Source organism: Cygnus olor, chromosome 1 (assembly GCF_009769625.2).
Source record: "Cygnus olor isolate bCygOlo1 chromosome 1, bCygOlo1.pri.v2, whole genome shotgun sequence".
In the NCBI taxonomy this organism is placed as follows: Eukaryota; Metazoa; Chordata; class Aves; order Anseriformes; family Anatidae; genus Cygnus; species Cygnus olor.
The window spans coordinates 102693374-102713626 of NC_049169.1; the positions used below are offsets into that span (position 1 = coordinate 102693374).

The 20253-nt window shown below is 46.4% G+C and overlaps 2 protein-coding genes across 2 annotated transcripts; one reads left to right on the forward strand and one right to left on the reverse strand.

Annotated features, from left to right (window-relative positions):
* The first annotated feature begins 4322 nt into the window (after positions 1-4322).
* LOC121078524 (homeobox protein NANOG-like) lies at positions 4323-10116 on the forward strand. The gene is made up of 4 exons (XM_040574802.1): positions 4323-4624; positions 7092-7366; positions 8403-8492; positions 8961-10116. Exons 1-4 carry the CDS (start codon positions 4444-4446, stop codon positions 9321-9323), a joined length of 909 nt encoding a protein of 302 aa, XP_040430736.1. The 5' UTR covers positions 4323-4443; the 3' UTR covers positions 9324-10116.
* A 3994-nt stretch (positions 10117-14110) lies between these two features.
* Positions 14111-18807, reverse strand: LOC121078533 (homeobox protein NANOG). The gene is made up of 5 exons (XM_040574813.1): positions 18789-18807; positions 17601-17868; positions 17157-17425; positions 16338-16427; positions 14111-15893 (listed from the first exon to the last, which is right to left on the reverse strand). Exons 2-5 carry the CDS (start codon positions 17767-17769, stop codon positions 15477-15479), a joined length of 945 nt encoding a protein of 314 aa, XP_040430747.1. The 5' UTR covers positions 17770-17868; positions 18789-18807; the 3' UTR covers positions 14111-15476.
* Positions 18808-20253: the final 1446 nt, after the last annotated feature.

Genomic DNA, 20253 nt, shown 5'->3' on the forward strand with positions numbered 1-20253 from the left:
CTTTTCCTTTTTGATTACCTAATTGAAACTTCATCATATACCCTCTCTGGGAATATATTTAGCTCTTTCAGAATTTCTTGCCCCAGCATGACACGCAAACAAACAAACAAAAACAGCAGCATGTTGGACTTGACGATCTTGAAGGTCTTTTCAAACATAAATGATTCTGTGAGTCTATGTTTATGATTTACTTTTTTATTTTAATCCATTTTCCTTCCCAATGCTTATCCTTAATACAGTAAAACGATATGTGGGGGGGGGGAAGAAAAACTCCTCTTCTGATGTAGGCTCATTAATAGAATTTTAAAGGAGGGCAAGGCCCTTGTGAAAACTGCCTAAAAATGGATATGACTAGATTCCAGCACAGTCACATACAAAGCAAATTAAAAATGTAGGAAACATTCAATCACCAAAATGAAAAGTCAGTGAAAAAATATATGGTGCTTTAAGAGTAGTAAATTCAAGAGGAAGTTACAATTAAGTAACTAACATGCTGAACTAAGCGGTTAGCAGGGGGACAGGATGAGAATGCTGTGATGTGGGAATGTTTTCACTACTTTGCTTTCTATCATTCAAACTGTATTAACTGTATTAGTGTTCCAACTTTTTGCTTTCAAAAATTTTCTTTAGATTAAGCCATTACCATCAAGTTTAATCACAAAATCCCTGCAAATCTTAAAACAAAGAAGGGCATTTGTTTAAAGCATCAAAGAAGGGAAAAATACTATAGAACAAGATGGTCAAAGCCTTTTTCTTAAAGCAGCGGTGCTAACTTTCTTTGAATACTTAACCAAAACCACATTGAATGTGTTCAAGGATTGAAAAGCATACTTTTTCAAAGCCAGCTTGGTGCCACCAGCTGTTTCTTCACTGAAGGGGCTGTTGGGCAGAGCTGTACCAAGCGGTGAGGCATGAGGACTCAAGCTGTTATTGAACACCTGTCTGGTCAGGCTGCTGTCCGTGCTAACTTCCAGGTTCCACATACGTGCTCAGAGCCAGTTAAAGAAAACATTTCCATGAGCATGTTCTCCATCTTCTGCTCTGCTTGTGCATGTCCTGAATTACGGTCAGAATCCCAGCCCAGTGTTCAAGGTGGTTTTTGCAGCCTGCCTTGCCTTCCATGTCACTGGAGTTACACTGCCAGTAGCACACGCATTCACTAGTTTGTGGCTGTCTCGGGGCAGTGTGAGCTACAACCAAACCTTGGAGGGCATGGGAGCAGAGAGTAAGGACTTCTCTTCTTCTCTTTCCTCCCAGTCTAACTACCAGTCTTTCTACCTCACTGCCTTTATTGAGGAAACCTTATCATTTACAAGCTCCTGTTTCATTTGTTATGACTGTTGCATACTTCAGTTCCATCTCACAGAAAGCAAAGAACTTAGCTGTTGATGAAAAATCATGTTACTAACATGCCTGTGAAGAATTTAACCTCTTCTTATAGGAGTGTGCTTTCAGCTTCATGGAACAGAAGAACAGGCAAAGGTTTTATTTATTTATTTATTTATTACATACTAGGAACTCCTCTGAGCCAAAAGCACGAGCCTGGGAAGGGCAGACCTCATGGCAGTCATTATGGGAACATAGTAAGTAGCTGGGCCTAGTCTGGAATAGCACCGAACAGACCAGAGTCTGGCTCAGTTTGAGGCCAGACCACATCCGTCCTGTTAGCTGCACTCACTGTTGGTTTCAGTGAGCTGATCCCTGAGCTGTGCCATGTGCTGCATGGAGGAGATAAGCTGCTCTGTGAATGGTGGTGCTGTGCTGAAACCATGGGAATGAAGCCTGGAGGTTTGTTCATCTCCTCTGCGCCTCAGTCCCAGTCCCACTCCCACTCCCCAGGGAAGTGACTCATTGTGTGCTGCAATCACTGGTCCAGTCTTGTGGGTGTCTCTGCTCCTAGGAGCAGTGTGTCTTCCTCCCATGGCTTCCATGCAGCAGGACTTTGTAGTGCAGCTGACTGTGATAATTTACTATGGCCTCTGGGCACTTTGCGAGAAGGATCCCAGACACCTTGAAAAGTAGCCGATATCAAGAGCAAGTGAGAAGTACTCAGCCAGTATCCCAACAGATACTGTGAAGCCACAGTTATTTGCCATATTTTATGTCAAAATGTCAAATTAAATCTTAGAAGATATGTTGATATCCTCCAGGTTGGTTAACTTGTTTTCATTTTCTAACTGCACCAAACTTGAACACCAAGATACTGTAATAGGACAGACATGAATAGGAGCACGTCATTCTCCTTGAAGGTCTGGCACTGGAGCTGCCCAGTGGGGTCCCAAGTTCAGTACAGCTCATGTCATCGGTGTCCCTCCCTTTGCTTAGATAGCTAGAGCCTGAGGGCAGATATGAACCATTGTGACTTGAGATCTTATGGCACTGCAGCTCTGAAACATGGAGTGATTCAGATGTGAGGCATGAACCAAAACCATGATGTAGAGGCTGTTGCAGTGTAATTGACATATTCGGTATGTTCTTGGGATTTTGTAGGGGCAGATGTGTTCAAGAGTCCTTTTGTACTTCATTTTTTACAAATATATTTCATACTTGTAACTGCATTTCTTGTGCAGAGGGAAGTTAGATCCTGCAGTTTGTAGGCACAGAAAACAGTGTTTCATAAAAATGGAAAATACAATCCTGAATGTCAACAGGAAAGAGAGCCTACTCAGGCCTCTAGTCAGTCCCCTCCAGTCTGCACCTCATGGGAAAAGAGATGGTCTCAAGGCAGCAGAAATATTCAGTGATGTGGCAAGTGTGTTGAACGATCTGTCTGTGATGTTACACAAGCAGCTGCTTTGATTTTTAAGCTCACTCATAGACCAGTCCTGCAGAAACTTTTAGCTTCCCATTCACGGAAGAATGCTCTTCAGCTACCCCTGCTGTACAGACACGGGAGCTGGGATAGTAATCTAGGGACATAGAGCAGTGGCAGAAATGCTAGTAGAAGTGATGCTTTATATCCCTTTAAACTAATCTAACTTGCATTTACTGAGGTTTTGCTCATCCCTGTTTGTCCGTCTCTTCTCCATGCTGATACTTGAACACTGTCACAGCAAGCAGATTCCCCTCTCTGGCCTGTTGGGCAGGTACAGGGTGCTAGCACAGGCTCAGGAAGAAGGCAGCAACAAACACCTGTGGAGCAACAAAGTGTTAAGGGGAATAGGGGTTGTCCAGGTTTAAATCATTTTACACTGCTGTGGAACTGCACCTTCAGCTCTGAGCTGAAGCCAGGCGTACACATGTCCTTATGCCAAAGCAGGGCTGATTCCAGCAAGAAATATTTGAATTAGCCCTGGAATTTCTGTCTGTGCATTGAGAAATACAGACATTAGCTAAAGAATTCCAATGTAGCTTGAGATGGAACTAGTCAAATCTTCCTAAGTTTAGGTAGACCAAAACCTATGGAGGGTGAAGGACTGGAGCAAGCCCATAGAGCAGAGCAGCCCACTATCCCATTGCTGTGTTCTGTGGCTCACTCAATTACCTCTGGTTACTTAATGAACAGCTTTGCAGGTGCCTGTCTTCCTTGGATCAGCCATGTGTCAGCAAACTGCAACGCTGCCTTAGAGAACCCACTTCATCTTCTTTACTTCAACCAGTCTGGGACAGCCTGACAAAGGCCACAGACAAGACTATGCAAATAAAAGGATGTGCCTTTGAAGGGCCATGAGGGAGCAAATCTGTTAGCCGTGGACCTCACCTGTATTAAACCTTCCTTTATCTCCATATAATTGTGAAAAATTCTCTTCTGATTGTCCCCCTGAGACTCCTACACTGAGAGTCTGGGAAGTGCTGCTAGGTCAGGAGGGAGTGTGGGTGTGCGTGTCTTGTAGGGATGCCAGTGTGGCACGAGCCCCAAAGCAAAGGTCTCAGACACTCCCCCCCACACACACACACATAAACTGTAACCTGGGCTTGGGTTTGCACTGCAGACCAGCACCAGATCTACCTTCCATCCACTCCCTTGTGGTGGAGACAGAGTTCGTTCCTCCAACGTAGTGAGCAGCTCTCTTCCACAGGACATCCGTCCTCTTGGCATTATTTTGTGATGGGACGGTTTAAGCTGAGCCCAAAGAATCAAACAGGAGGGGGTTTTCTGGGGCTCTGGATCACAGACCTGCTCAGGTGTGACTGAGGGACCTGCAGGATGGGAAGAATTCATAGGGGACATATTTTAGCCCTGATGCCATGTGTGCCCCCTCCTCCCCCTCCCTCTGCCTTGTTCTGTCCCCACCCCACCAATCAGCCCTCTTTAGCATGACAAAGAGCCTCGAGAAGCCGACGACGACAGATATTGCGGTCCCAGGCAGGGGATAGTGAGCTATAAAGGCATCTGCCTGTCTATACTTCGGGGCTACCGCAGCTTGCCGGTGACACCTGCCCCCTAAGTGGAGGTGGCATCTATTGGGAGGCAGGGGAACCACCCCTCCACCTGCCCCCCCCATGTGTGCTCAGCTGGCTCTGCCCCCCTACCAGGCTTACCCCGGCGGGTCCGGCATGGGGTACCTGGAGTTCTGCTGGAGCTCAGCAGGGGAGGCAGGACATGTCCCCACCTCGGCTGGGCCAGCGGCAGCAGCCGGTGTCAGTCCATCTCCGGAGGCAGGAGAGCACAGGCAGACAACAGGTAAGACGCTTCTGTCAGGATACCTGTGGCCCCACTTCAACCACTTGCTTAACCACTTTGAGCAGATCTTTTTTTTTTCTCTCTCTCTCTCCTTGCCTTGGATTTCTTATACGTGAGCTGGGCAAAAAGCCGTGTGGCAGGTGAGAAGGATGGCCTTTGGCTGTCATTTCACCTTTACACAGTGTATTTCATTGGTGTCTGTGAACTGGTTTCCTAAACCTCACCAGGGACTTCAGGTACAGGCAGTTCTGTCCTCCGGGCTAAGACAGTGCAAAGGCATGGTTTCGTGTAAGTTTGTGCCTATCAGGGAAGGAATATCTGGGCCTCTTTTTAGACAAATGCTGTCATGTGCTTTGGAGTAGCACATCCCAAAGGTAGCTGTGCTCAGGGAGTCCCCTGGCCTCTTACAAACTCCTTGTGCCATTCATGTGCTCATTAAGCTTGTTCTTTGGCAAGTCATGATCTGAATCCCTGTGCCAAGAAATCTGCTCCCTTCACACCAGATGTTGTTCCTCTCCATTTCTTTCAGTTTGTCATTTTCCTCTCTCTATTCCCCTCACCTTTCTGTGCTCTTGTCTCTAGCTCTCCCTCTCTGAAAAAAGTTCCAGGCTCGCTCCACCTCAGTGACGTTTTCTATTCTCTCTGTTCCTTTCCCACCCTGGTGAGTGGCAACAGAATAGCTGATAAAAGTCTGATAAAATCAGATCTTCACCCAGCCCCACTGTATGGTCAACGGGGTAACACTCTTGCAATGGGTGAGAGGGAAGAGAGGAGTGAGTTTTCAGAGTGCCTGTTTTGAGCTGTCAGATGCCACGGAGAGCTACAGCCTTGGGCAGAGGTTCTAGTGGCTACTTGGGTTCAAACACTCTCCTTCAGTGAGTGTTCTTTCTTTCTTCAGAGAGAGCCCAGGTCTGGAAGCAAAGGCCTACATAAGTCAAGGGCTTGTGGAAGTTGTGCCTGTCTTAAGTTTTTGTGTTTGTTTCTGTTCCACAGCTGTTTGTGGAATGGCAGGCCCTGGGAGGACAGCTTGTGTCTCTGTCAGGAGAACAACAAGGGAAAAGATACCACAGACATGGCCCTCCCTTCTGAAGCCCAGAAAATTTTTAGTGTTGCTTAGTAACCCCTCAGCTTAGGCCAAGGAGCCCATTCCTCGGAAGGGTATCAGTGGTTTGGGTTGGATGTGTGTTCAGGAGGATGAGGAGGATGTCTCAATGGGATTCAAAGTTACAGCTCTCAAGATGGCTAGGAAGGAGATCGGGGGCTACTGGGATCAGTAGACAGAGGCTGTGTACTGAAAATTGCCCTGCACATTCACTGCAGCTCCTCTCTCCAGAAATGTCAGTGGGAAGAGAGGGTATGCGGTATGCAGAAGGGTTTGTAGAGGAGTTGCTGGAGGAAGGCGAAATGGACAGATTTATCCTTGCAGGTATGGGAAGGGGGAAGAGTGGCATCACAGCCAGTCAGGATTGTCTTGAGAAGATCTCAGCCTGTCACAGGCCTCAGCAACCAGGCACCTGACAAAAAGATGCTGGGGGTAATCTCTCTTGTTAACATTTTCCTATTCAGGCAGCCTGAATGAGTTTGCATCTTGGAAGCTTTTGTCTAGAAAAGTGGCTCAGCTTGTTTAGGAAGTTTTTCCTTTAGATCTTTATCTTAGCTTTGTCCTTCAGCAGAGACCCCCTTAGGACTTTTAACAGGACAAATGGGAAGGGGCTTAGACAGCTTCCTCTGCACTTTTGAATTTTGTCCCCAATGTCTCCAATACAGGGTTTCTGAGTCTTCTCTCCTGTCTCACACACCCACTTTTCCTTTCTCCTACCCCATCTATGTGTCAAATCTCTCTCCTTTGTTCTTGACATAAGGCTCCCTACCAAATATCTTCATCTGTACATTTGTTTCCAGCACTGAGACAGTCTGGGGTGATATGATATCCAAGGTCTGGCTCTGATACTCTCCACCTGTAACCTCCCCCTTGCAGTAAGCATTGACTGTTCTGCCCCAACATACACCTTGGGAACGAAGATTTCTTTGCCTATCAAGTGCCTTGAGATTCCTGGGCAGACAGTTTTGGGGAGGCCAGTTACCAACCCAAATCTCTATCTACAGTCGTGACTAGACTTCTTTAAACCACCTGAATCTGAGAAATTACTGGGGCCTTTTGAAGGAGGATAATTACACTGTGAGCCAATGTGCAGCATTCTCTCTTCTGTGCTTTTTCACCTGATGAAAGGGAACCATGGACATCCTGGAAGTCTGAGCTGGAATACTGTTCACTGTCAGTAGGCTTGTCTGTTCTCAGAGATCCATGAAAGTAGAAGTGTGACACAGGCCTTTTCTTGAAGAAGGCCTCTTTCAGGTAGACAAGGAGTAGTGATCTCATGCCATAACACGTAGGGAATGTGCTCATAACCATTCAGCTGTACATTATGACTTACATAGCTTCTGCCATTGTCTTTTTTATTTCTAGAAGTTTCCCCGCCTTCTTCCAGTTCTGGTAATTTCAGCCAGTTCATGCCAGACTCAGCCACCAGTCCACATTCAGCATCCTCATCCCCACAGCCTACTGCTAGGTCTCAGAAAGGCAGAGATGATATCATGGGGACGGTCAAGAAAGGCAAGAGCCGCACAGCCTTCTCCCAGGAGCAGCTGCAAACCCTGCACCAGCGGTTCCAGGCCCAGAAGTACCTCAGCCCCCATCAGATCCGGGAGCTGGCAGTGGCCCTGGGGCTCACCTACCAACAGGTGAACACAGAGGCTTTGACCCATGGTCTATCTGTTACACAGTGGCTGAATAGTCACATAAAGCAGTGGCAGGATGGAAAAGCAAGTCGCCAGCAGAGGGCAGAGGCAAAGGTGCTATATACCGGTCACTGCCCTGCCTATTTGTCCCCAGATATCTGAAGCACTTCTGTGGGACAGGAGAGTCAGTGGCATCTGACCTGGGCCTCCCCAGTGAGGGGTCACTTAAGGGGACTCTTGCCAACACTTGCAGGAGAATTACAAATGCAGTTATCAATACGCTGTTTGCTACAAACAAACCATGTAATCATATAATTACATGAAGTTACAACTCCAAAATCTGCCTGGAATTTGGATATCAGAACTAGGCACAATGGCCTGGATGTCCCTGGATGCCCTGTGACTAAAATATTTATATATGCATTGTATATGCACACACAGGCACCCACATACTGAACTGGTTCTGTCAGGGACAGGGCTGGTGGGGCAGTCTGCTATTTCCTTCAATCAACATCCTTGCAATGGCTGCTCTCAGAGCCCAGACACAGCCCTGGGGAAAAATGGTCTGGAATTCACCCTAGCTAGGAGCTTTGAATTCCAGAAACTATGGGATACAAGAAGCAAGTGTTTCACTTTGCTCACAAGTATACACTGGTTTCCTGCAGAAACAGTGTTTCAGAATTTTTCCTGCAGTGCTGGGGGCTTACGGAGACTGGGGTGGGTCTAATTTGCAGCAGTCATTGCTGTCTGTGGCTGCAATGAGTTTGTATGTCACAACTGTAACTGTCATGGGGTTATAATGCTGCCCCCTCCACCCCCTCCCCACATGCAGATGCACTAGCCACCTGCTGAGGCTGCTAGACAGACATCTCCCTTAGCAATAACCCCAGGGAACACTTAAAGGGCTTTGTCTGCTGCTCCCCATATATCTATGCCATCTGACCACTCTCCCCTGATTCTTTGTTGCTTGTAAATCTGATAACAGTCTCTATTCCCTCTTCTTTGCTGATATTTTCTCTGCTCTTCCTTCCCCATCTAGGTGAAGACTTGGTTCCAGAACAGGAGGATGAAGCTGAAAAGGTGCCAGAAGCATATCCTGTGGACTGCTCGGGCTCAGTGCCTCACACAAGTAAGAACACATGGACAATGTAACCGTATAGGTACCGGTACAGCATACCATGCCTTCTGATTTGTTCAGCACAGAGGCACAGACTTGGCATGACTCTCCAATGTTCTGTTGGTATCCTGGCAATGGGCTGACTATGCAACTTATATGCTTCCAGAGGATGATTGTATACCTTAAATACTGCATATTAAATATTGCATTTGACTGTGTATCCATTCCTGAACTGTGGAGGTGGATATGGTTCTTCTTGCCCTGCCATCCCACTGCTGCTGATCAAGAAACAATGTGAAATGTGAAGGGACAGAAGTCCCTCTAGTGGAAGGTGTCTGTGCCCATGGCAGGGGAGTTGGAACTAGATGATTTTTAAGATTCCTTCCAACCCAAGCCATTCTATGATTCTGTGATTCTGTGTCAGGTGTGTGGACACCAGTGTAAGATGTTGTGTTTTGATTCACTGTCTTTCCTTTTCAGAACAGCTTCCAACCAAGTACTTACCTGGATGTGCACCCCAAATTCCACCAGGGCTACCCGATCAATGCAGCCAGCAACATCCAAACAATGCCTTCTCCCTGCCAGCACTACGGAGCAGGGCAGAATGCTTACACGATTGTGACCAGCGAGGATGGAGGAGTCTTTGGCAAAGGCGGGGGCACCTGCAGCGTCCAGCAGACAGTGGGCTTCATTGCCCAGCACAAAGTAGACTTTTATCACAGCTGTCCTGGCAGTGTGGAATATCCGGGCACAAAGACAGGTGATGGCTATAACTTTCATCACTCAGCCCCCATGGGGGCATCATTCCCAACCACTGCTGGCTACCATCTCTATCATTCCTAAGCATTGTGCATGTGGGGAACTTGGGCACCTTGTAAGCAAATCTTATTCTCATCTCTTCCTTCATTATTCATGTAATTTCCAAATCAGGGGTATCATGTAACTAGAACCAATTTTGGCATCCAAATGCTTGCCTGCAGGCATGCCCAGACACACAGGTGCTAGCACATAAGTGTACATATAGCCCTTCATTCATATGCCTTTACACATACACATGCACACACCCTTCTTTATTGGCAAATATAGCCAAATTCCCTTACCTGATATGCCCAAGGTCTGGCTGACTAGACTGTCTCCTAGATCTTCCAAATTATGGACATCAGAACCTTATCTCAGAGTAGGCAAAGATTCCTTTGGAGACCTCATGTACACACATCACTGTACAGCTGTGTATACATAACACACAAAGACATGGGCTGTATGTAGAGGTGCTAGTCACACACTTTTCATTGACAGTGGATAAGCTGTTGTCACGCAACAGGCATCCATCTGATGGTTAGACCACCAGTTCTGTAGGTTAGCCACAAGTCATAGAAGTGAAGAAACGTATAATGAAGGAAGATTTGACAAGTTGCTTGCAGAGAGGGTATTGAGATGATCTTATAAGCATCAAAATGATAAATAAGCACATTCTTCTATCTTTCCTTGTCTCCTCTTGAGAAAAAATAAAAGTGCATTTAACTGGCAAATAAAATACTTTTTCAGGTGGATTATGTGTTTTTCTGCTTCTTTTTTCTCATTATAACCAGGCAGTGAAACCCAGATGCAGAATAAATGGCCATAGCAACCATATTCTATTGTTATTACTGATTTGAATCTGAAACTACGAACAGATATTTTTCCTTTTTTATCAGTGGATCAGCTTCATAGCTCTTGGCAAGACCAGATATCTAGAGTCAAAGGGCCAGAATGGTAACCCCCACCTACTTTAAAAATCTTCCCTACCCAGCAATATTTCATAACGGGACCAGACTAAGACACTGTGGTACCGTCATTTCTAACTTTAATACCGCATGGATATCAAAGTACCTAAAAATGGATGTGTGTATCAAAGTATGTTTAATAGCAGGGTCCTACTTCCCTGAGTCAAAGGTTTTCTCTCAGACTCTGATAAAAATGACTTTATCTTAATGTGAAATAGCTGTCACGGTTAAGAAAATAAGTATAAGATGAAAGTACTTGTTGTCTGAGACTGGAATAATGTGTGTGGCCATCTGCTGTTTTGCCTTTCTATGCCTCATGGTTGTTTGTTCCTACCCCCATTCCGTCATGTAGCCACTCTCTGACCCTTTGGGTTGTACAGTTACACTGTTTATAGGGCTGTACTGTAAACTGGATGAATTGGGAAAAATAGGGCCTTCTGGAAGATCGATTTTGACTCAGATCATTTCATTTCATTTCATTTTGAAGCACAGTCCCACACCCCACATCTGTCCTGCTCCCACCAAGAGCTTATGCTCGAGAAAGGCTTGTTCTTTCAACCACTACACCATCAGAAGGGTGGGGATCAGTTGGGTCTGCTTAACTGAAAACCAGCATTAAGATGCTGGTTAACATCTCAAGGCGAAGTACAATAACATCAATTATCAACTCCTTTGCAGTTAGCCTGATGGTACTAACATGAATATGATCTGGAACCTTTCCACACCATCCTAATAAACACAGTTGTAGGTGAAAAAGTTGAGTCTTTCCTCATTATCTAGCAATGGTTCACTTGCCTGCATCTTAGTGCTCACCCCAGGCAGCAGTGCCAGTGTTGTGATATTTAAAAGATTTAGTGATTCAGATACAGCCCAGCTGCTAGAGACGTGCCCTGTGCATAAGCAGCAGAACTTCCATTAAACATGAGAAATTAATTCTAGTCTTGTTTTTATGAAAGAAATTCACAGGTATGACACAAAAGTGCTCTTCAAAACTCTGGAGGCATGAAGGTAACATGGCCCTTACAAGAAAGGAAAACTTTTAAGTCCAGTGCCATGATTTTGGGTCCTTTGTGCCTCTTGACGTGCCCAGTATTGGTTAAGATGCTTTCGGCTGCTTATGATGGGCCAAGCAAGAGATGTGTGCCAATGCTTTACTGAAAATTTCCAAAGTTGTGGTAGCTCAGCATTTGAGTTATGCAGGGTAGTTGGATGACTAAATATAACACTTACTAATGCCTGCAGGGAAGAACCTATTAAAAGTCACACCTTTTATCTGCACTGCAGAGATAACTAGGGCTGTGAGCCCTTGCTCATGGGCCACTCAGAAGAAATATGTATCTTGTAAAACATAGCTGCAGGCCACATTGACAGAGAGAGCAAGGAATGAGGTTGCTTGCACCACACTACCTACCTACTTGGTATTTTGCCTATAGGACAGCTAAGGCTGGGACCCAGTAAATTAGGAGATAAAACCTAGCCTACATAGCTTGCACTAGATTTAATTTGTTCAGTTTGGATGGGATTCAACAAACTGGAGCATTGACACTGCAGAGATACTGAAAGTGCAGCTTACTCCCAGATGCTGTAATACATATCAAACTTCACAAGGAGGTGAAGATGCCAGCAGCCAGATATTTGTTGTTAGATGTCCTGCAGAAACAGGTGAGATTGTTCTCAAGACTCCATGTGAGCTTACAGCTTGATCCTAATAAGATTTGCTGGCAAGCAAATCATGTTTGCAGAAATCACATTTACACAGCACAGCCACAAGAAGCTGCGGCAGCGCTAGCAGAGATGTAATGCATCCCACAAAGATAAGGCTTTTTTTGATATGCACTTACTTCCTTTGAAGAGCTACTATAAACCTGTTAGGAAATACCAGTCTCGAGGGATTAGTTATATCTCCACTACTTTTGGTAGTAGTGCTGCAATTACCTGTGCAGGTGTTTCACAAGTTGGGGTAACTCAAGCACGTCAAGGTAACAGACCTCCAGCAGCATGAAAAGACCAAGTCCAGTGTCATTCCACAGCTACCCGATCCTGGGTCCTTCCCAGCCCACATTCCAGAATTCCAACAGCCACTTTGCATCTTCCCTCTAGCTCTGCAACTACATGCACTTGCCAAACCTGCACACAGCCTGGGGGGTGAGCAACCAAGGGAATAACGTACCCATGAAGGAACATTCCATTTCTGCAGAACAATTCCATGGTAAATGCAGTAACAAAACCACAGCATACAGAGCAACCAGCCCCAAAGCTATTTAAGCAATAGGTGTGTTGAGAACAATCTCACCTATTTCTGCAGGACATCTACTAGCAATTATTTGTCTACTAGCACCCTCACCTCCTTACCCTTGGGGCAGAAACATGGAGGAAAAACATACTAAAACACTACAGGTAATTTGTAGCAAGCATCTGCTGTTATCTTTCTACAAAGACTTGTGTATCTTGTATATTTCTTAAACCTTAGGTTTGCATCTTAAAAAATAAAATAAAATTAAAGATGAAATGCATGTGGTTTGGTAGCTAAGACTTTTATAGATGCATGGTTCAGGTCTGTTTTTTCAAGCAATGCTATCATTGAAATTAACACTGTTACCAGAGCAGTGTCCAGAGTTCATCTAAACATGCTAGAATACAAGACTCTAGTCAGAATTGGAAGGATCTGTTGCATAATACAGGGAGTGGTATAAGCCTGCCATTTCTCCTTGCTGGCCAGATTTGCCTTTTTCTGCTGTTGAAGGTCAGCAGCTCATACACATACAACTCAGCCTTTATTTCCCTACAGCCTCAAATGTCCAATCCCTCACCTTCCTGCACATATTCTACTTTATGCCCTGGAAGCAGAGATTTACAGCACTGCAAAAAGAAATTACACATGCTTTGGCACCCATACGAGCAAGCAGGTTCTGTGCAACCAAGGACCTGTGGCAGTCTGAGCCTGAGCAGTCAGCTGCCATTTTACCCTCCTGTGCTCAGTGGAAATACATATTGAACTACCCTTCAGGCAGATGAAAAGCATCGGTGGTATATTGTAAATTAAGGAGCCTGGAACTGAACCCAAACAGACCGCTTTTGCTAGTTTAAACTATGACCATTAACAGGAGCTTGCCTATACTAATACAGCAGTAACATAAGGGTTTGAAGACAGACCAGTGCTTTTTTCCCCCCTTAGCACTACTGCCCATGGAAGCTTGCATACCTCAGCCACAGATGTTTTTGTACGTGTTTGAGCTAATAAGCATGTAGGAAAAGTAATGCTCAACAGCCAGCTGAAACTCACTGAGCAGGAAGAGGGTCAGTGAGCCTCTAAACTGCCAGCTGCTGACACTGCTCCAGTGCAAGAGCCCCATGTGCACCAGCTCCCAGTTGCTAAGGAGCAAGAAATAGTCTTGAGGCAAAGAGGGGAAGGAAGCCAAGTTTTGTTTCAGCGCTGGAGGCAGGATTCAGTTACTTCTATAAAAAAAAAAATTAGTTTGGTATGCATAAGGTTCAGACAGGAATCCCCAGAGGGCTGCAGTCTGAATAAGGCAATACTTCTAGACCATACCTGGAGCAGCAGAAGCAGGCAGATATAAAGTCTCCAAATGCATTTTCTAACTCCCAACTGAACTGAGTAGCCCTCATACCTAAAGTTACTCTTAATCATTGCTAGCAACCCAGTTGCCTACTCCTGGAATCCCCCTTGCACTAGACAACACACCTGCTTATTGAAGTCAAGGCTGATGACTCCTGTGACCTACTCCCTTTAAGCAGCTGCTGGTTCCTACTTCTGGGAGAAACACAACAGGATTTTTCCCTCCTTTCCTCAGTGGTTCCAGAGGAAAGGAACCACCATTCCCTTAAAATGCTGTTCTGGTGAAAGATGCAAGCTGGAAACACTGTTTAGGCATTAAAATAGTCATTTATTTTCAATTCTAACAAGTTTATAAAAACATTAAGCAGATGCAAAGTAATAAAAGACAACATGCATATACCATAAGAACATGCTCAAGATCACTGCAAGAAAATACACTTAATAAAATGAAACTGGAACACAACAAATATTCGTCTCCTTTGCAGTGAGTTTAGCTATGACACACAATCCTCATGCATACACTAAAACACAGGATTGCAGTAAAAAATGTGCATTAGTGACAAAAAATACCAAAAGTTATTTATGCTTTTATAATTTACTCTTGCCAGCTCATTTTGTATTCTTGGGCAGTGGCAGACAGGCTTCTACAATTCTACCACCTAGCATGCTTTTAAGTAGCTGGCCATCTCTACCCCTGAGAAAACTGCCATGGTATTGTCACTGTGTTCATGAAGTGCTAGTGAACCATGACATACAGGTAAGTAAACTGTTCTCACCACCTCAAACAGAAATGGCACTTTGGGATATCCTCTGCTGCAATATTCAGGTTGGGACAAACCAACAGTATCTCAGCAGAAAGATTAAGGAAGGCAAGATCTAAACCGCATAGGAACAGTTCCAGAGATCCATTGTGAATGATTTGACAGGCACAAAGAAGTTAGCAGCTCTGGAAACTATGGAGAAAGTTTCCATTTCAACTATGGGAAATACTCTTCTCCACTTTCTTTTACTCCTCCTCTCAATTGCCCTAATGTACACAGGAAGGTACCAGGCAAGGAATAGACTGGTGCTGACCTCTCCAGGAGGAGGAAAGGGAAAGTAACTTTGGATCAAAGCCATCTGAAATCAGATGACCTTTTAGCTTTTCATTGATGAATGAGAGGAGCCAGATGAACTTATGAGCTGTCTGAGGTATCAAAAAAAAAAAAAATGAAGGCAAGACAGCAAGATAGATGCTGGGTTACAGTGGGTATTTCTTGCAGAAGTGCAAGAAAAGTCTTCTCCAGCAAAATCCTGCTGCAAAACACAGGGCAAGGATCAGAGAATCACTGACTAAAGAGGCAGCAGAGTAGGTCTTGGACAGTAAACATTAACCTTCACCATCTCTACTGCTCCTGGCTGTAGCATTGCACGTTCCCCTCCATGAACGCAGTTTTGTCTATCTACACACGAAACACCCTTGGCCAAGGGTTAACTATGCACAGACAAGTTCTTTTAAACAGAAAAGAAGCCAAACACAGCAGGGTGCTAAGCCCCACCAGGAGTAAAAGCAGGAATTGAGGAGGGGCAGAAGAAAGGAATAAAAATTGGATCTCTGAGTCAAGACCCTAGAAGCCCCATCACAGAAAACAGGAAGAGGGAGAAAAACACTTTGGTCTAAGACTCATAACCACTCTGGGTCCCCAGAGTATGCCAAGGGGCCTGGTACTGATGCCGTACAGGAGAGCTTGAGAACTGTGTGATACTATCAGAGGTACTCTGGAAGCTGTAGTTGTCTTCTGACTGCAGGCCATCATAATCCACATTGGTAGGGTAGCCATGATAGAAGTTCATCTGCTGAGTTAATAAACCCATGGCTTGCTGGGTGTTGCAGCTTGTCCCACCTTTTCCAAAGAACCCTTCGTCCTCCACAGCCATGAATGGGTACAGGCTCTGCCCATTCCCATAAGTCTGGCCACTGCTGTAAGTTTGGTGCACGTTGGTCACAGCCTGAAGGTTTCTGTTGGCACCAACAGGGAATCCCTGGTGAAACGTGGGGGTCATATCCAGGTATGAAGCTTGATGAAACCCATTCTAGGAGAGACAGAGACAGCTGTTCAGCAGTTAAGAACAGGCACACCAACTGTGCCCATTGTTTTAGATGTGTCCTCCTTTCCACCCTTTCCAAAATCAGTTATTTTCAGTCCACATCATCCTCACTATAGATATATAATAGCGGAAATAAGATCTAAAGTTAGAAATCCCCAAACCAACATGTCTGGGAACGCCATGCTGGGAATAAAAACAGCATGAGTAGGCCTTGGTGGCCCTCTCCAGCCAATTCTTAACCTGGAAATAAGTGGATAAAGTTATGTCAGTTGCCAGGGCAGGCTTAGAATAGATGCTGCTGTAAAACCTGTAAACCTGTGCTGTAAAGATGAGAAATACAACTGTCTTAGACATGATGCACTTTTCAACACAGAACAGAGGATCCCTGACTGGTAGAAATAAAGCACAGGGAAGGGGCGATTCTCTCACCTGTGGTAGATACATCCCTTTTTCCACCCACTGACTCTCCTTCTGGCAACGTTTAAACTTCATCCGTTGGTTCTGAAACCATGTTTTCACCTAGAAGTGAAGAGGACATAGAACATTAGAAATTCATTTTTATTTGACTCTCAGTACATATCCTAAAGATGTGATAGTTTCTACAACAGTTTCTGCTTGGGTCCTAATATAGTGCATAGTTTCAGCAGCTAACTTTATGCATCAGTAGAATCAAAACTGAGACTAGCACACTTACCGCTCAGGTCACCATGGGATCTTTCATGCTCAACATATCAAAAACCCTTCCTGAAAGACAGGCCAGACAAGACAACTGCCGAAACATCGCTTGTACAGCAGCAGCAGCACCTCACCGCTGTGACAAGATCAGTGCTGATTCAGTAATGACTCATGGCCTCAGTCACACATAAGTAGCTAGCAAGGAAAAGACCACCTCTTAAAGGAAAGACTGAGGGTGCCACTCCGTATAAGAGCGGTGCCAAGTATGTGTTTTCATATTGCAACATACATTCATACAGAGCAGTAACCTGACTAAATGGCACTGCCCTGTGCTTCCGAACACCTGCACACAGTGGGTGGATAGTGCAGGAACTAAGAGGAAGACTGAGTCATAAGTTTTCACACCCTCTACTCTCTCACATAAGCAATCAGATAAATAAGATAATTAAAAACACTCCTCTGGGGATCAAGAGGAAAAAAAAAAAAGAAAACCAACGGAACAACAATTGGTTGTGCTAGCAAGATCACTCCACAACAGGGGTGCAACTTAGCTGCTCAGAGCAAGACATTCACCTGCTTGTAGGTGAGCCCCAGGGCCACTGCCAGCTCCCGGATCTGATGGGGGCTGAGGTACTTCTGGGCCTGGAACCGCTGGTGCAGGGTTTGCAGCTGCTCCTGGGAGAAGGCTGTGCGGCTCTTGGCCTTCTTCGCTCCGCCCTCACCTTTCTCCTTGACCTTCTGGAAACTGGGATGGGGAGACGGGCGCTCCGCGGTGGGGCTGGTGGCAGAGTCCGGGGTGTACTGGACGAGCGTCCCAGAGCTGGAGGAAGCTGGAGAGGCATCTGGGGAGGAAAGCAGCAGTGAGCAGTCACACTTAAAATTCGACGTCCAGCTTCCCGAAAGGGTCACGGGTGCCGGGAGCGAGGGGTGCCCTGCCGGGACGCAGAGCCCTTGCCAGGCCTCTGCCCGAAGCGGGCAGCCCCCGGCGGACCCCGGGGTCGCCCCCCCCGGCCGTACCTGGGTGACTGGGCGTCCTCTGCTCGGCGGGCAGGGAGAGCAGGTCCGCCGCCGGGGCCTCCTCGGCGGCCGCGCCGTCCATGCTGCCGGCGGAGGGCCAGCAGTAGTGGCCGTACCTGAGGGCGCCAGCATGGGGCGGGTAGGGCGGCATGGCCAGGTGGGCGCTCATGGCCGGGCCGGCACCCCCAGCCCCGGGCGCCTGCCGCACGCAGATACCCCATTAGGCGGGGCCGGGGGGTGCTTTATGTCCTCCCCAGGCCGGCCTCGGCTGGAAGGGACGGTCACGGCCATTGTCATGTTAAAAGCCGGTTGATTGGGGGGGAGTGGCTCTGGGGGCGCTGAGGGACGGGGGCAGCGCAGCCCTCCCCGCGAGGACCCTGATCCCACCTCGGGGCCCGACGGCCCGGTCGGGCAGGGCAGGGCAGGCGCCCCCGCCCCCACGTTTCACACTCCTTCTCCCCACCTACGCCTCCCCAGCGGCCCCCACCCGAGCGGGAAGAACGGAGGGGAGGCCGGAACCTCCCCCGGGGCATGCGGGGGCTGTTCGTGTCTGCATTGCAGATCGCAGCCATCGCGGCCAGCAGATAAGCACGCCGCCTCCCCACCGGTCAATGCGGACTGGGGGGCAGGGGAGGGGGCGACTCCCCTGAGCGCCCACCCTGTACTGCGGGGAAGGGGGCCCGAAGAAAGATGAACTGCTCCCCAGCTCTTCCAGCTGCTAACCCAAGGCCGGGGCAGGCCGGCCTGTCTTGCAGGGACATAGATGTGGTACTTTTCAAGCTGCTTTCCTCAGCCATTTACCATTTTTTTTCCTAGCTTTTTAAAGAAGTCAGAGCTTATAAAAAAAGTTTGGTTTTACTACACACCAGGAAAAGATGGGAATTATGGAGCTGAGGGCTGTACACCTATAAAAGAGTCTTATAGGTCTTAAGCACTTAAAGCCAAGGCCTACAGTCTGCTCAGGGAAACTAAGCTACTTCCTCCTTCCTACCCCAACACCAACAAACACCACCCCACAAATAAACTATTATCACTTCCTTTAGGGAAATCAAAAGTTTATCGGGATGATCTCATTGCCCAGGAGTTATAAAAACCTGAAAAACCTCCAGGGAGAGGTAGAAGCGAAGGCACATGACACATCAAATTCCCCATCTTGCCTAGTGAAAGAAACAGGACACAGGCACCTACCTGTACCCAAAGGAAGGGGGAATAGTTGCTAGGCTAGTACACTGTTAATAATCTTCTAGAGATAATAGAAATGGGCCTCCTTTCCTTCCATATATCTCCTCCACCCCAGTTGAGTCATCATGAGAAATGAGCCCCAGGTGTTACCCTAAGCCCACTTTCTCTTGCACTACTGGGCAGCTGCTGGGAATTGCTGGGGCTGATGAGCTTACCTTGAGGAGCTCACAGTGGGGTGCCTTCGCAGAGCTGCTCACCTGGAGAAGGCCTTGTTGGGCCCATTTTTTGATAACCTCCTAATTAATTGTGATTTAATGGACAGGATTTGGGTAGAGAGATGATTGGGAATACAGGGAAAAGTGACTATAATTGGGTAAGAGGAATAAAATACAGTCAGTTTCTTACCCTGAAGCAAGCAGTGCAAGCTCTGGGATCTTTGCTGCTCTTGGGCTCTTGCCCTGTTCTTGCAGCTCTAGGCTGTGGGTTTCATGCAGGTTGCTTGCTTATTGCCATGGGAAATAATCAGCCAATGCATGCGCAGAAAGGGTTTCTCTGTCAGACATGAAGAATGGTCGTGCAATGGTATGTTATGGAAGTGATAGCCACTGATCTGCATGGTCCCTGTGCTAATAGGGCTTCCCTGGAGATATGCATGCTACCTGCAAGGTAGTGTTTGACTTCATTGCAACAGCCCATTGCAAAGACAGAGAAAAGCACAGGATTCTGTGGTCGAGGGAGCTGTATTTGCAAGCCAAATCACTTGTTTGATTGTCTCTTGGCAATGACAGTTTGAGGAGCTCCATGTTTGCCTCTACAGTGCACATCAAGTGGGATTATAAACACTATTCTGGTATTTATTGACAAGGACACCTGGCTGGAGACAATGGTGCCCAATGCTGAGAGGTTCCAGGAAGCACTCTTGGCCATCTCACAGGCTGCAGACTGAGTCAAGAGAAGTGACACAGCTTGTCTAGGAACACCCACAGCAGAAGGACTAACGTTTTACAGATGGAGTAACACTACCTCCACCATCAGATCCCATCTTCCCTTGGTGTGTGTGTGCATTGCGAAATGCAGCTGAACTGCTCAGGGCTTGCAATTTTTTGGTGTTGAGGTGTTTCTCTCCCAGAGACAGACCTGCTTTGTAGTCTGCATAGAACTAATTTGATTTACCCATCCTTTTCCATTTGTCTTTGTTCATCTTTTGATTTTCTCATCTCCTTTGTCTTCCATTCCCCGCCTTTTTTTATGCTTGAACTACCCAATCTATTTTCTGTTCCATATGTCCGCCTCTAGTGACATCAGTTTGCTCCTTCTCCCCAACCATACCTCTTATCAGATTATCAGACATATCTTTTGAAATGTCTTTGTGGGAGAAATTAAGCTTGTGTGAGTGTATAAAATTATACCATCTAAAGACAGTTGTTTTTTTTTTTTAAATGAAAAGAAATCCAGTTGTTTTCCCCCAAAT

Coding starts and splice junctions, on each gene's coding strand:
- LOC121078524 (XM_040574802.1), top strand. CDS start 4,444: ATGTGTGCTCAGCTGGCTCTGCCCCCCTACCAGGCTTACCCCGGCGGG. Junction 4,625..7,091: donor AGAGCACAGGCAGACAACAG/GTAAGACGCTTC, acceptor TTTTATTTCTAG/AAGTTTCCCCGCCTTCTTCC. Junction 7,367..8,402: donor TGGGGCTCACCTACCAACAG/GTGAACACAGAG, acceptor TTCCCCATCTAG/GTGAAGACTTGGTTCCAGAA.
- LOC121078533 (XM_040574813.1), bottom strand. CDS start 17,769: ATGAGCGCCCACCTGGCCATGCCGCCCTACCCGCCCCATGCTGGCGCC. Junction 16,428..17,156: donor TGGGGCTCACCTACAAGCAG/GTGAATGTCTTG, acceptor CTTCACTTCTAG/GTGAAAACATGGTTTCAGAA. Junction 15,894..16,337: donor AAGGGATGTATCTACCACAG/GTGAGAGAATCG, acceptor TGTCTCTCCTAG/AATGGGTTTCATCAAGCTTC.